The sequence below is a fragment of the Marmota monax genome, unplaced genomic scaffold (genome assembly GCF_021218885.2).
Source record: "Marmota monax isolate L192 unplaced genomic scaffold, Marmota_monax_Labrador192_F-V1.1 WCK01_AAM20220418_F8-fsc00023, whole genome shotgun sequence".
Classification (NCBI taxonomy): Eukaryota; Metazoa; Chordata; class Mammalia; order Rodentia; family Sciuridae; genus Marmota; species Marmota monax.
Window position 1 is genome coordinate 7,034,782 of NW_026692907.1, and position 13,885 is coordinate 7,048,666.

At 36.1% G+C, this 13,885-nt stretch overlaps 1 protein-coding gene across 3 annotated transcripts in view; it reads right to left on the bottom strand.

Moving 5' to 3' along the window:
• Positions 1 to 7,296: 7,296 nt before the first annotated feature.
• Positions 7,297 to 13,885, bottom strand: part of Mysm1 (Myb like, SWIRM and MPN domains 1) — a 41,210-nt gene continuing 34,621 nt past the window's right edge. For all 3 annotated transcript variants that reach the window (XM_046450982.2, XM_058581505.1, XM_046450981.2), the window contains one exon: positions 7,297 to 12,903. In XM_046450982.2, the coding sequence (XP_046306938.1) occupies positions 12,748 to 12,903 (156 nt within the window). In that variant the 3' untranslated portion in view covers positions 7,297 to 12,747. The remainder of the gene's footprint in view (positions 12,904 to 13,885) is intronic.

The window sequence follows — 13,885 nt, forward strand, 5'->3', positions numbered from 1 at the left end:
TTATTTCTTGGCACTACTGCTGCTCTGCTGGACCTTTGGCCTAGTATGCTTTCTTTCCCCACCTCTGCTTGTCCAAATCCTGTTATCCATTTTATTGAGATTCCATTTTTTTTCTAAAAATCCAGGGCTCCCAGTGTATGGTCCTGCCTGTCTGCAAGACCAAAAGAAAGTGCATGCTCCAGGCAAGACTCCCAGCTGGACTCCATGTGCACAGATCAGGAGGTGGGGCTGCTGTATTCCTAAAGCACAGTCATGGCAGATTTCTTTTCTTTTCCTTATGCAGCAATAAAAAAGGCCCCCATTCTTTCAAAGCCTTGTTTTTATGTTGTTATTTTATTGTTCTCTCTCCTAAGGAGGAAGGGAAACTCCCTTCTGGGTCCTTGGATGGCTGATTCCCCCTTGCTGAAGGTAGAGAAGCCCTGGATGAAAAGAAAGTGCAGTTCATATGGTTTTGTCCAAGTGGAGAAAGGGCTGGGCTGCTCTCCTTGCCCTGCTCAACCAGGTCTGATGCTCTTTCTAATCCTCATTTGCCCCTGATAAACACTACCTGCCCCAGCAACACAGAGCCCACTTTATATTTGTCCCAAATCAAGTCACCTACGCACCTGTGCTATATTAAAAGGGATACTATCTCACTGCCGGTTTTTTTTTTTTTTCATTTTGAATCATTTTCTCCATCTACAGATGCTGTGGAACAGAACACAAGATGATGATGGAAATGCTTGAGCAGCTCTCCCTGTAATCTCATCTGCAGTGATAAAAATACTCAGGCTGTACCATGCTGTAAAGCAAACGAAGCCTCATAATTACCCATATTATGTTGCACTTTTGATTAGCAAATACAATTATGTATACAGTTTATAATCTCACCTGCCTTTGTGTTTTTGAGGAAATTGTAAGAGAATAGGTCTTCTGGTGCAAACTGCCCTTGCTAATCAGTTGATGCAAGCCTCCTGAGCTGTCATTGCACTTGAACAAATGAAGACAGGCTGCTTCTTGGAGGGGCTTGTTAGCTAGCTTTCTGTCACTGTGACAAAATACCTGAGATAATCAACAAGAGGAAGAATTTATTTTGGCTCTCACAGTTCCAAAGGTTCCAATCCATGATCACATGGCCCTGCAGCTTTGAGTCTGTAGTGAGGCAGAACATTCATTGTGGGAGCACATGGTAAAGTGAGGTGTTCACCAAATGGCAGTCAGGAAACAAAATAAGTAATAACAAGGGGCCGAGGTCCCAATATCCCCTTCTGGATCACGGCCCCAGGGACTGAACTTCCTTCCACCAGGTCCAACCTCTTAATGATCCCACCACCTCCAAATAATGCCATGGGCTGGTGACCAAGCCTTTAACACATGGTCTTTGGGGGACATTCAAGATCCAAATGATAGTAGGTGTTCAACTCCCACCCACATTCTGGGCCTCATTTTTCAGAACAAATGGTTCTGCCTCAATTCTTATCTTCTCCTTATATAGTAGTACCTTCTCAACCATGTTCCAAGATCCTGCTGAATGCCTGAAAATAAGTATAGTACTGAACCCTATATATGCTGTTTTTATTTATATATACATACCTATGATAAAGTTTATAAAAAAGGCACAGAGATTAATAGTAATTAATAACAAATAAAAAATAATAAAACAAAACTGTTATAATGATTTACTATAAAAAGTTATTTAAACAGGAATTAATTGTGGAAATTTCTATTTAATATTTTTGGATCACAGAAAGAGAAACTGCAGCTAAGAGAGAAAACAAGAAAATCTGATATCTGAATGTTACAGAACCCATTCCCCATCAAAAGGAAGGATCTGCCTTCCATTCTTCTTTTATTTCTCCCAATTATTTATTTATTCATCAAACTGCTATCAAGTGCCTTCTAAATTTATGGTAGACGTTATTTTAGGATCTGGAGTTACAAAGTTTAAAAAGGTTTGGCTCAGTTGAGTGAGGCAGCAGAAAAGTAAAGAGACAAATTAAAAACCAAAATATGACTTAGGCCACCAGAGAGGTAAGCACCGGGTATTAGAGGAGCCCAGCCCAAAGGCCCTTCACGGGGAATAAGAGTAAGAGAACAGGAAGGCTTTTTGTGGAAATGACATTTGAGTTGAATTTTGGAAGTTGCATAGAAAGATAAAAATGGTGTGACCAGGGAGATGTTTTGAGTATGGGGAGAGGAGCTGGAAAGCCTGCGGGAACTGCACATTTGGGTTGGCAAATGGCTCAGAATGACTGGAGCTAAGAGCCCAAGGTATCTGTGCTTTGGAAGGCAGAGGGGGAGTGGCAAGAGCTGAGACTAGAGGGAGGAAAGGGCACATGTAAGGGTCTTCTATACTTCCATGTTGCATGTGATTCAGAAAACTCAGCAAGCCACATTTTAAGCAGAGAAGCTGACACAGATCTGTGCTTCATTAAAAAAAAAAAAAATCCACCTTGGCTGCAGTGTAGATGACATGGAGGTCAGGAGATGAATTATTTTTGAAAATGGAAGATGTTCTCCTTATCTGAATCTACTTCCCCTAGGCTTGGTCATAATAGGCAAGATAACAAACCATTTGGAGCAAAATTTTCATCCACAGATGAATTTCTTCTATTGTCAACATAAGAGACAAATCATCCCATGGTTTCAGCTTACATTGGGGTGAAACATGGCACAGGATTTATAATCACAGGATTTCTTTGGTTGTTCGGGGAAGGCAGGGATTGCTATGAGGTGGAACCCAGGAGCCCTTATTAGGGAATGTGGAGACCCCAACTTTACAACCTAGACTTGACTGGGTCTGTGGCTTGGATGAGTTACTTCTCATCTCTGGGTATCATTTCTTCCATCAAAAAAACAAAACAAAAAACACAAACAACAACAACAACAAACAAACAAAAAAACCGAGGAACTAAATCATTCCTTGGGTGCCTTCCAGCTCTGAAATCAGTAATATGAGTTTTGTCAGCTGGTTTTAGAATCATGTGGCTCTCATTTTGGATTCTGCCTCTGTCTTCTGGCTGCATGATTTGGATCAGTTACTTAAGTCCTCTAAGGCTAAGTGTAAAATGGTGATAAGAAAACTATTCTTGCAAGGTTGCTGTGGGAATTAGATACGATACTGTACATAAAGCTCTTAGTACAGTATCAATGTATAAATGTGTGGCTATTATTATAAATAAACTTCTAAAGTGAAGCTGGATAACTAAAGAGACTAGGGAACAAGGAAATTCAGTCCTAGATCACAGGACAACATGGAATTAGAGAAATTCAGCCACATGTGAAATCCTTTCTGCCTCAGACCAACCAACATAAAGGGCATGAGACTACCATGCTAACACTGTGATGGGGCGCCTTCTAGTGGCTACATGTAGACATTGACATTTTCATTAAAATGATTGAACAAGTGTGGCTTTGTGGACATATAGATAGACAAACAGGGGGGATTTGGGGGCTCTTTAATCTTAGGTAAAGCTAATAAAGCTAATCTTAGAGAAAGATAGTAAAGTCTCATTAATTACCTCCCTCCTAAGAGTCATTCCTTAGTCAACTTTTCCATAAAAAGACATGTTCTTGGCATTTATAAGAAAAATACTGCAGTTCTAAAAGAGAAAATTACATTTTAAATTAAAACATAAATTATTCTGAACACTTGAATTGCACATAAAATCTTTAGGGTAGTTCTTTATGCCATTAAATTGAAAATAATCTTAGAGAAAGAAATCACCCAAAAAACCATGCAATAGCACTTGTGTTAAACAGAAGGACTAGGGTCTTTCCAGAGGTAACCCTGCAACCAAGTTGACCGTATGACTTTGGCCAAGTGGCTTCATTTCCATGGACCTCAACCTTCTCACGTTAAAATATAGAACTCTAAACCCAAACATCTCCAAGGTCTTTCCTAGCTTTAGTATTTCTTTGATTTGAGAGGAATGTTAATTCTGCTTTAATATAAAGTATCAGACTTCAAAGAAAGTTGATCTCAGTTTTCCTTTTTGAACTTGCAGTCCCAATTATAGTAATTTAATGCCATTTAGATAAGTGTTTTTAACATTTTATAAAATCAACAAAGGCCATCTGGAGTAGAGATGGCTAGTCACTAACAAAGATTCATGTTAATCTCCCATTGTGTAGAACTTTGTGGAAAAACAGCTGTCCAATCAGGGCTGCATTTAGCTGTTCCTTTTGCATCTGGGTGGAAGTGTTTTAGTAGTTTTGGCCAAAGGAATGTAAGCAAAAAGTGTGTATTTCCAAGCTGAAGTAAAGAATCAGGTGTGTGATTCTCTGTTCTTCCTCTTTCCTCTAATGGAACACTTGTGTTACTTGGGGTCACAAGAGGGCTTGAATTACCTATCAGAGATGAGCCACCCATGAGAGCCACCCAATAAGGAGCACCTGCACTGGATTTTGTGTGAGTAATGGCTCCAAACATTGGGGGTGGTTTGTTATAGCAGCTAGTTTAAAATGTCCTGATACACTGTCCAACTTCATGATGCTGGAATCCAATTTGAGGCACTGCATTAAAGCAAACTCATCTCTCCAACTGATTGCATTAAAACAAATTCTGAGAAGGAGAAAAGTGAGGGAGAACTGGGAAAAAATCAAAATAGAAAAAGATTAGTCTGGTCTTTATTCTATGATTAAGAAAATAGCTTTGTTCTATTGAAAAGATTTATTTTTTTTTGTTATTAGCTTTGCATTATTGTGACCAAAATGCATGATAAGAACTTAGAGAAGGAAAAGTTTATTATATGTTTGGGACTCATGGTTTCAGAGGTTCAGTCCCTGGTCTATTGACTCCATTGCTCTGGGCCTCAGGTGAGGCAAAGGTGTGGCAAAGGGAAACTGCTCAGTTCATGGCAGATGGGAAGCAGAGAGGAAGGGGCCAAAGGCAAGATATCATCCCCATGGGCAACCTCCAAAGATACTTCCTTTATCACGCCCCATCTGAACCACCCAATAATTTATTCATTCACTGATGAGGTTACAGTTCTTGTCATTGCCTACAAGCCCCACCTTCTTTCTGCACCGGGGAATCATAATTTAAAAACACAAGGTTTGGGGGAGACATTTTTAGATCCAAACCACAACAGTTACACAAAGAAGTCTGATGTGTACTCTCTTTCTACCTAGTTACCAGTGAGTATAGAAGGCACAACTCTTGCTGATTATACCATGTGTGTTAGAACAGAAGAAATTTCAACAATCACCAATCCAGGTAACAAGAGCTAAGGAGTTAACGTGCTTTCTGAAACTTTCCAATTCTTCTGCATCTGGGGGTGATATTGTTAATGGGGGGGGGGGGCGGGTGTATGGGAAAATCATTGGTTACACCCAGTAACAGACAGTAGATAACTAATGTCTTGGTTTTGACAATAGGAAAAATATGAAAATATGGAGGACAAAAATGAGCATTTTATTTAGTTACTTCTTTCTGAAAATGGAAGACACTAAATTAACATAAATAACATTCTATGGAAAGATTTTCTTGAGAATCAGTGATGTAGACAAATATAAACAAGAGTCAAAAAAACCATCATAGTACAAACAGGACTGCGGGACTGATACTGGGAGATGGGAACATCTGACCCAGTTATAGAAATGAAACCCAAAAGCACGAACACACAAAAGTTTTAATTAGCAGCTTTGCCTCAAGGAGAGAGAGACAGCACTGATGGAGATCAGGTTGCTCAAAAAACAGAGAAAGGGGACAAGTTTTATTCATGTGTAGGGGGTTGCCTAAGTGAGCTAGAATTAGAATTTCTTCCCTGGTCAAACATCCTGACCAAGAGGAATGGGCAGTCATTTTATTCCAGGAACTGCTGTTTCTTCTGTTGGTGTTGCAGCCTGCACAAACGTCTTGGCCTTGTGGTAAGGTTGGGCTTTTGTAGCTACTGAAGGCACGTGGGTGGGGGTAGTTCATGTTTTTAATGACTGACAGGTTAAGGGACCAGGAGTTAGTTTGTCTTTTGTAGTGATCCTTAGCAGTCTCATTCTCCCATGTAGCTTATTTTGTAGGTGTTACTGCAAAGGCGTCCTAGCTTTTCTGATGCCCTAGTTGCTGTGGTTGACAAAACTCTGGGAGAGTGAGGTAGGCAGGGAAGAACATAGACTATACTTTTAATGGGTAATAGATCATGAGTTAAGGTCTAGGGAGTACATTTGCCTTTTGTCCCCAAGGTGGTGCTGACTCAGGCCAATGCTGGCCTCTAAAGCCACAGGCTGAATAAAATGCTGTCCACAATCAGAAAATTACAAGTGCTTAATTAGCAAGAATCCATAACAACTCTACAGAGGAATGAACTTCTAATGAAATAAATGCCTCACGGAGTTAAAACTCTCAGGATTTCATTGTACTTTACAAACTAACATTATTTTTAGTTAGGTACCTGAGTTTAAATTGGTTCTGTAAGTAAGATGAAATGTCTATACTACTATGAGAAAAATCAGCTTATAGGAATTAAATTTTTCTCTGACACTAACAAAGGGTACAAAGCTCTTATCTAGCAACTAAGCTTCTAGGAATCCATTTTGAAAGTACTGATAGAGGGCAAAACTATTTTTTTTCCCATAGAAAAATGGAACAACCTTAAGTTCTTTTGTAAACTGATCAAGTCAATTATGACAAATTTGTACTGTAGAATGCTATGTAACTACTGCAAAGAATGAATAATCTGTGTGGATATGGAAAGATGTTCCTGAGGAGAGAAATACTGACATTAAAGATGGGATCTTGTTTTTTTATACATTTCTTATATGCCAGAAATAAAGACTGAAAAGTTAAAAATCAGAGTTAATATTGATTTTAAGGTGAGATCTGTATTTTATACTTTCTATAGCTTAATTTAGTTGGTTGACTGTGTGCTGCTTTCATATATCCTACTTTGATCAAAATATTCTCATTGTTCTAATACATGCACACCTACACTAAGATAAGGTCAAGTCTCTCTTTAACATTGTCCCTCGAACGTCATTTAACCAAATCCTGCCAGGGACCTCTTCCAAGAGACTGATCTCATTGCTTAAATTACAGAGCACTCTCTTGTCTAACCACCCTTTATCCTTAAAGTTTCTCACAGGCATTTATAATCAATTCCAGCTTGTATCTGAGCATTTAGCTATTGGTGTTCTTTTATGTGTTCTCTCCCTTCTTAGGTAATAGGCTTCTTTAGGGAAGAAATCAAGATTTACTCATCTTTGTGTCCCCTACTATGTTCAACATAACAGATGTTCAACAAGTGGTTACTGAATTAATGTTTTTCTTTTTGCAATTCCATATGCATAATATTGCTAATAATTTAGAGACCAAATGACTAATTGTTTTCAAAATTTTATTTACACTGAATACTCAGTATTTTCCTTTAATAATTTTATCAGAAGATAAAATTCCAAAACTTAAAATCAGATATTTTATAGTATGTCACAAATGAGTATGGAAGGAACAGTTTAATCATTTTTGAGAAAGCCTTTTGTAATTCTACAAACACTAATATTTACAATAATCTTTAATATAGATATGTACAATATGGCATTATATTTAAATTTATGAAATAGTTTAAATCATTAATTTTGTTACAGAACATTCCAAAATTTAAACTAATAAAAAGAATCCAATAATACTGGCAACATTTGGGAAAAACATTAACAAGAGATTTGTCAAAAGTCATGCAATACGTCCAGTAAACTTACACGCAATTACACATGTCAAATCCATAAATTTAAAGGCATATGATTGACTTAAAACATGCTAGAATCCAAATACAACTGTATAATTCATAGACTGAAACAAGTGCTTTGTGGTAACCTATAAAATAGGTATACAAACTGAAAGCATTTGAATAGACTTCATAATTCCTAAGAGACTATCCTAGGAAATCTCAATGACAGCAAATCAGGCATTTTCTCCTGAAGTTAAAAGTTCTTAGGAGTATATTCATAAACATTAACAGAGGAAAATAGAAACAACTCAGGTTTTATGAACCAATTTTACCTATTCAAATTTAGTTCCATATAGAACCCTAATCATAACCACAGCTTCTCTGGGAATTTTCCTTTTCTCCTGATTTTGTGGGAATATATTTATTACCTCCCCTATTCCGGAAGGATTTAAGGTAGAAGACAGATTCAGAAATACCAAAAAGTACAATAATAAGATAAACAAAAAGAAAACAGAGTTTGGGGATTAGCACTCATAAAAATATTTAAGAAAAGGTCAGGAAATAATAACCAAAAAACTGTGTTACATTATTTTCTCATATTGACTTCCTGAAAAATTTTTGAGAAAACAAATTACTGGTGAACTGGAGATGTGGATCAAATTTCTTTGTTCAATTTTGTTAATATTGATGGAGCACATGATTATCAAAATATTGTGTGCTGTTTTTGTGCTTCACTAAAAGAAGTTTTTCTTACTGCCATACTATGTGACACTAGATTTAGTCACATGGTAGAGGAGAATGCTGGTGAAAAACAAAATGTGGGTACACTGACTCGATTCCCACTGAGAAATCCATCAGCTGGGTACCTGTTGGTGACTTGTACATAGGTAGCTACAAATCAAGTGGCCAGACAAAGATGGTTCTTCTTTGGCCATGGGACAGAGCACCAATTCTAGGCCTTATGACTGTAGCAGCTTATCCTCCAGCTCCCTTGTTAGGACCCAGCAAAGTAAATGGGAAGAAGTTAAAGTAAAGAGCAGGAGGCTGACTCAGGTTGGTATGGTGAGGCCATAATCTCCTCTGCTGCCCAAAGAGCAGCAGGGATTCTGATGGTGCTTAGAGTGCATATTACACAGACCACTCCTGTGGTTGGGGAAGGAAGAACATTCTGGAGAGTAGGCTGAGGCAGCACACTAAACAGTTTCAGGGAAATATGAATAGGTCTATTTATCTTTATTCTATAGGCACAGATTTCAATAAATGATAAAAGATCTTGTATGTAAAAGAGCTAATTAGTAAAAGCAGCAAGGATAAAGGAAAGGACTTAGGGGAAGTAGGGAGAAAAGAAAGGCAGTAGGCTGTTCTCCTATGAGGTGTGGCACAGGTTTAAAACTAGATTAAGGACCAAATTTTAGTCTAATGACTAAAATTAACTATTTGCCTTCTTTTTTGAAGATGAGTGTTCCTAAGCAGTACTGCTGAGTTTTGGTTAGGCTGGGATTCTTCCTAACCCAACTTCATTCCTATGAAGTTCAAGTCTAACAATCTGTAAAAGTGGGAACTGCAGTGCTCTTGAATGGGGTGGCAATGACTACTCTAGCCCAATGATACCCTTCAGAACACAGACAGGGCCAACCTATCCAATTAGCAATGCCTCAGGTTCACAATATTCTGAAAGGCCCACAAAAATGTTTTCACATTTTTTTAACTTAATGAAAAAAAAAAAAGAAATTTACCATTAAAACAAAAACAAAAACAAACAAAACAAACAAACAAACAAAAAAAAACCCCAGAAAAAACCATTTTAAACCTAAATCTAAACAAATTCATTTTATACAAACATAATTTTAAAATACAGTTTTAAAATTTGTACAGGAGAAGGGGTGCAAGAAAGCAAAGTACTGGGGAGGCTGAGGCACTAAGCAACTCAGTGAGACCCTGTCTCTAAATAAAATATAAAATTGGGCTGGGGATGTGGCTCAGTGGTTGAGTGCCCCTGAGTTCAATCTCTGGTACATCCCCCCGCCCCCCCCAAAGAAGGCAAAGTACCTGGGGCAGAGAAAATTCATCAGATACCTCTAACCAACTGTAGAAACTGAAGATCATTTAAAAGGATTACAATCTGTAATTAAAAAGACTGTTCTCTCAAAGAACAATGGTTCAAGGTTAAAATAATGGAGGGTTAAAATAATGGAGGAAGAAAAGAAAGAGAGTCTGATATTACTGGTCTTGTTTCACTGATTTTTCTTCTTTTGAATATTTCTTTGGAATTTGATTTTTAAAGAAAACTGTTTAATATTGAAGAAGTACTTATATCAATCTTCATTAGCCAAGCCAGAAAAAGAAACAAAGTTAAGCTCATTATCTTATAATCATGTGCAATAATATTAAATAACAGACTCAGGATGAAGAGACCTGGATATTTTTGAGTTCCTTTTCTACTTCTGGAAACATTATTAGAGGTGGGTTTTTCTTTTGGAGTCGGCCTCCTGAATTTCCTATATTACAAGTTCTCTCAATTCTAGGCTTCCTCTTTGCTTCTCCAAAGCCCTGGCTGCAACTGCCTAAGGTTGGTGGTATGTTTAGAATATGAGAAGAGAATAAAGGAAGCAAGCAGAATGACTAGGAAAAGAGAAGAGGAAAACAGTAAATTTTCTGTATTTAAAAAATATTTTATAAGACAAAAATACTTAATGTAAATACTAATACTATAAATATTGTTTTAAAGTTATTTTTTAAATTGTTCTCTCAAGGCCCTACACTATGACAATTACCATCCTTGAGTTCCTTATAGTACTGGATTGGTTAGTAAATATGGTTAACCATTGACATTTAGAAGCCCAGAGTTGAGAACAGTACTTTTAACATTTTCTATCATCCAAATTCATCAGGATTATAGGGATATATATCAATCCAGAGAGCTAAAAATTACTACTTCCTAGTGTCCGTTCCTCCATGTGCAATGAGGAAACAGATCAAAAGACGAGCACAAACGAATAAATTATTGCCTTTCATAGAATCATATACTTCTTGTGCTTGAAGGGAACACCAAAGTCATTTAAAATTCATACACTTAATTTACAATCGAGGAGCCTGGGGTTCAGAAAGATTATATGATTTAAGTCACACAGAAAAGCTTTTACCAGAATCAGATTTCTTGATTTTTAGACTAGGACTCTTATATTTGTAACCCTCAAGGTTTTTTTTTAATCCACCCAGAGAAATGGAAAAACTACCAGTTTTCTTTTCAAAATGTTAATCTGAAAACTGCAGAATTTCAAAATATAAAATTTCAAAGAAGTAGACCAACAAATAAATCAAAATTTTAGACCCAGAAAGATACTAGGAAGTTAAATTGGACTCTGGCTACAGAAAATAAGTTAGGTCAGGGAAGATAAACTATACCTCCCCAAAATCACAAGGTTGAGACTCAGATAACCTAAAATTGGAAAGCTGCTTCTTTCAATACTGCCTTATTCTTCCTTGGCTACTGATTATAACCAAATAAAACAAAAACATGGATTCACATCCAGTCTAGATATAATAACTGTTATTACTATACCTGGAGAATAGGTATAAATCAATTCTCTGCTTAATAGAAATTAACTAAAATTAATTTTGTTAAATTTTAATGAATGAGGCAGCATAATGCATGTTTTCATTTGATAATGTACTTAAGTGTGGATCAAAATTCTGAGTTTTGTTATTTTTATTATGAGATGGTGTTTTAGACTCAGGAATCTAATACCAAATTAGACTGTTTGCAGTTCTTTAGATCAGCAGCCTATATTTTGTGAAAGCAATGACCTAAGAATGATTTTTTCATTTTTAAAATGCTATTAAAAAAATTGAAGAATTTCTGACAGAGACCACACATGGCCAAAAAGCTGAAACTATATAGTAACTGGACCCTTACATTATAAAAGTTTGCTGGATTTTGACAGTTCTCTGAGTCAGGGCTATCCCTTTCACCTTGAGGTAAAGACCTTCTCCCTCTTTTCTTTTCCCAATTAAAGCTTTGCTTATATACTCATAAAAAAGAGAAAAGTTTGCTGGCCTCCATTCAGAAAGTACATGAAACTGGGATTGAATATGTAAAAATACATGAAGGCTTTTTTGCTTGTTCGGCTTCTAAAAGTTAAACCTCTAATTTATTTAGACTTTACTGCAATTTGCCTTTCTTCTGATAGTAGACAGTGGAGGAAAAAAAAAATCTTGTTTGAGGGTTACAATTACCAGATCCAGTTAAATGATGATCACAGACTAATGGAAAGTGAACATATAATTGGAGCTAATTATTTATGCATGTGAAATTCATAAACATTTCAGACAGCTGAGAAAACAGCATATTCTAAAGTATTGTGGGCTTTTTAAAAACATAATGGAAGCAAACGGGCAATTCAGGACTGAGTATTCACCACAGTGGCAGGGCACTGGCCTAACATATATGAAGCCCTGGCTTTGATCCCTAGCACCAAAGGAAGGGGGAACAAAAAAAACCCCACCAAAACCAAACCCTGGTAATTTAATTCTCTTCCTCTGGTTTCTTCTGTTGGTTTTTAAAATATTCTCCTCATGCCTCTCATGGCCCCCTACAGCATGTTGTTATTTATTAATTAGTAGTTCTCCACTATGTTAATTATCTCAGTGACCACCCATCCATATCTCATTTGCAATCCTGAATAACAAATACACAAATCTCACCAGAACATATGCAAATAATGGAAGTGCTTCTAATGAGATGTGAGATGCCAAAATGAAAAATAGTGACTAGTTCAGGGAAAAAGCAAAAATTAAGGATAATCCACTTATCAATCTGAATGTAACAGTAAAGCAGACCACCTGCATAAGTTTTCATAGTCTACTGCACTGCGTGATAAAGGACAGGAACAGTGTGATGGGCCCTGGTTTACACAACACTCTGATAACCACTATATGAAAACAAGTCCATATCTCCTCCTTTCCATAAATTTATGTGGAAAAGTGTAGATTTTTGTTCACTAGAGAAAAATTATCGCAAAGTCATGCCACAGTTAAATTACAATCATTTCAAGGTTATAACTTTAAAAGTAGGATCTATTCTATAGATTAAAATGTCTTACTTTAATAATTACATTAATAATTGCTTTGCAGTATCTTCAGCCACTTCATTTTCTTGCTTGCTTTTGTAATTGGAAAGGAACAAATTTTCTATTTGCGTCAAGAATTCCTCAGCAATGAAGCAATTAGTTACTTTGCTCAGAGTTTTTCTCAGACACTCCAAAAGCTAGTTAAAAAGAAAAAATTTATAAATACATTAAAAAGTATAAGAAGAGGAACTAGTTAAACATCACCATTTTGTCTCTTTCCAAACCTCACATTTCTTAATGATCAAATGAGGAACTCTCCTAAGTATGGCTAAAGGCTGAATTATTTTCAACTGCCTGCTGAAGTATTGGAAACCAGTGAGGAATGCTTAGCTTGGTTCCCTTACAACTTTATGTAAGAAGACAAACCTATGATTGTATATGTGATGGTCTCTACTTTGGACAAATTTGTGACTTTTGCTCCATTTTTTAGTTGTTGCACTCACAAAGTAAAATAATATTAGGATTTTTAAAAGAAAAGCTTTGGATCTAGTGATGTAGTAAAATGCCTATTAATTCATTTTTGTCTCAGATGTAGAACACCTAAAAAAACTTAAGTTGAGCAACAAATAAACTAAGATAACTTTTAAATTATTATGTTTTCAGGTTCTATTCTTTTGATAAAATAGGTGAATGAGTAGTGTTTGAAAAAATATATTTTCATACATATAAACACAGAGGAAATATAAGCTCTAGATTATGAATTTCAATTTATCTTAATGCTTATATACCAATTTCATTGAACTATTTGCAATATTGAAAACTTGAGACTTAATGGGTTAATGTGCAAGGTTCTGGGATCAACCTCCAGCACCACAAAGAAACAAAACAAATCCAAATTAAAAAAACCATGTAGATAAAAACATAAGTCTTTACTGTTCAAAAATTAGAATGTTAGAATCTACTTTCTGAGAAATGTGTATATTAGTCTTTCAATAGCATATGGAAAAATGTGGTTATAAAATTAAGAAGTAAAAGATACTGAAAATTAATGTTTAAAAATTTTCTATTCCCAAATTGCTACCAAAAAAATCCCAAGACAAATGTTGCCAATCTACTCATTATAGAAGCAAAATGAGAAGTGAGATAAAATAATTCAAAGTTCTTATTTCCTATTAGAAA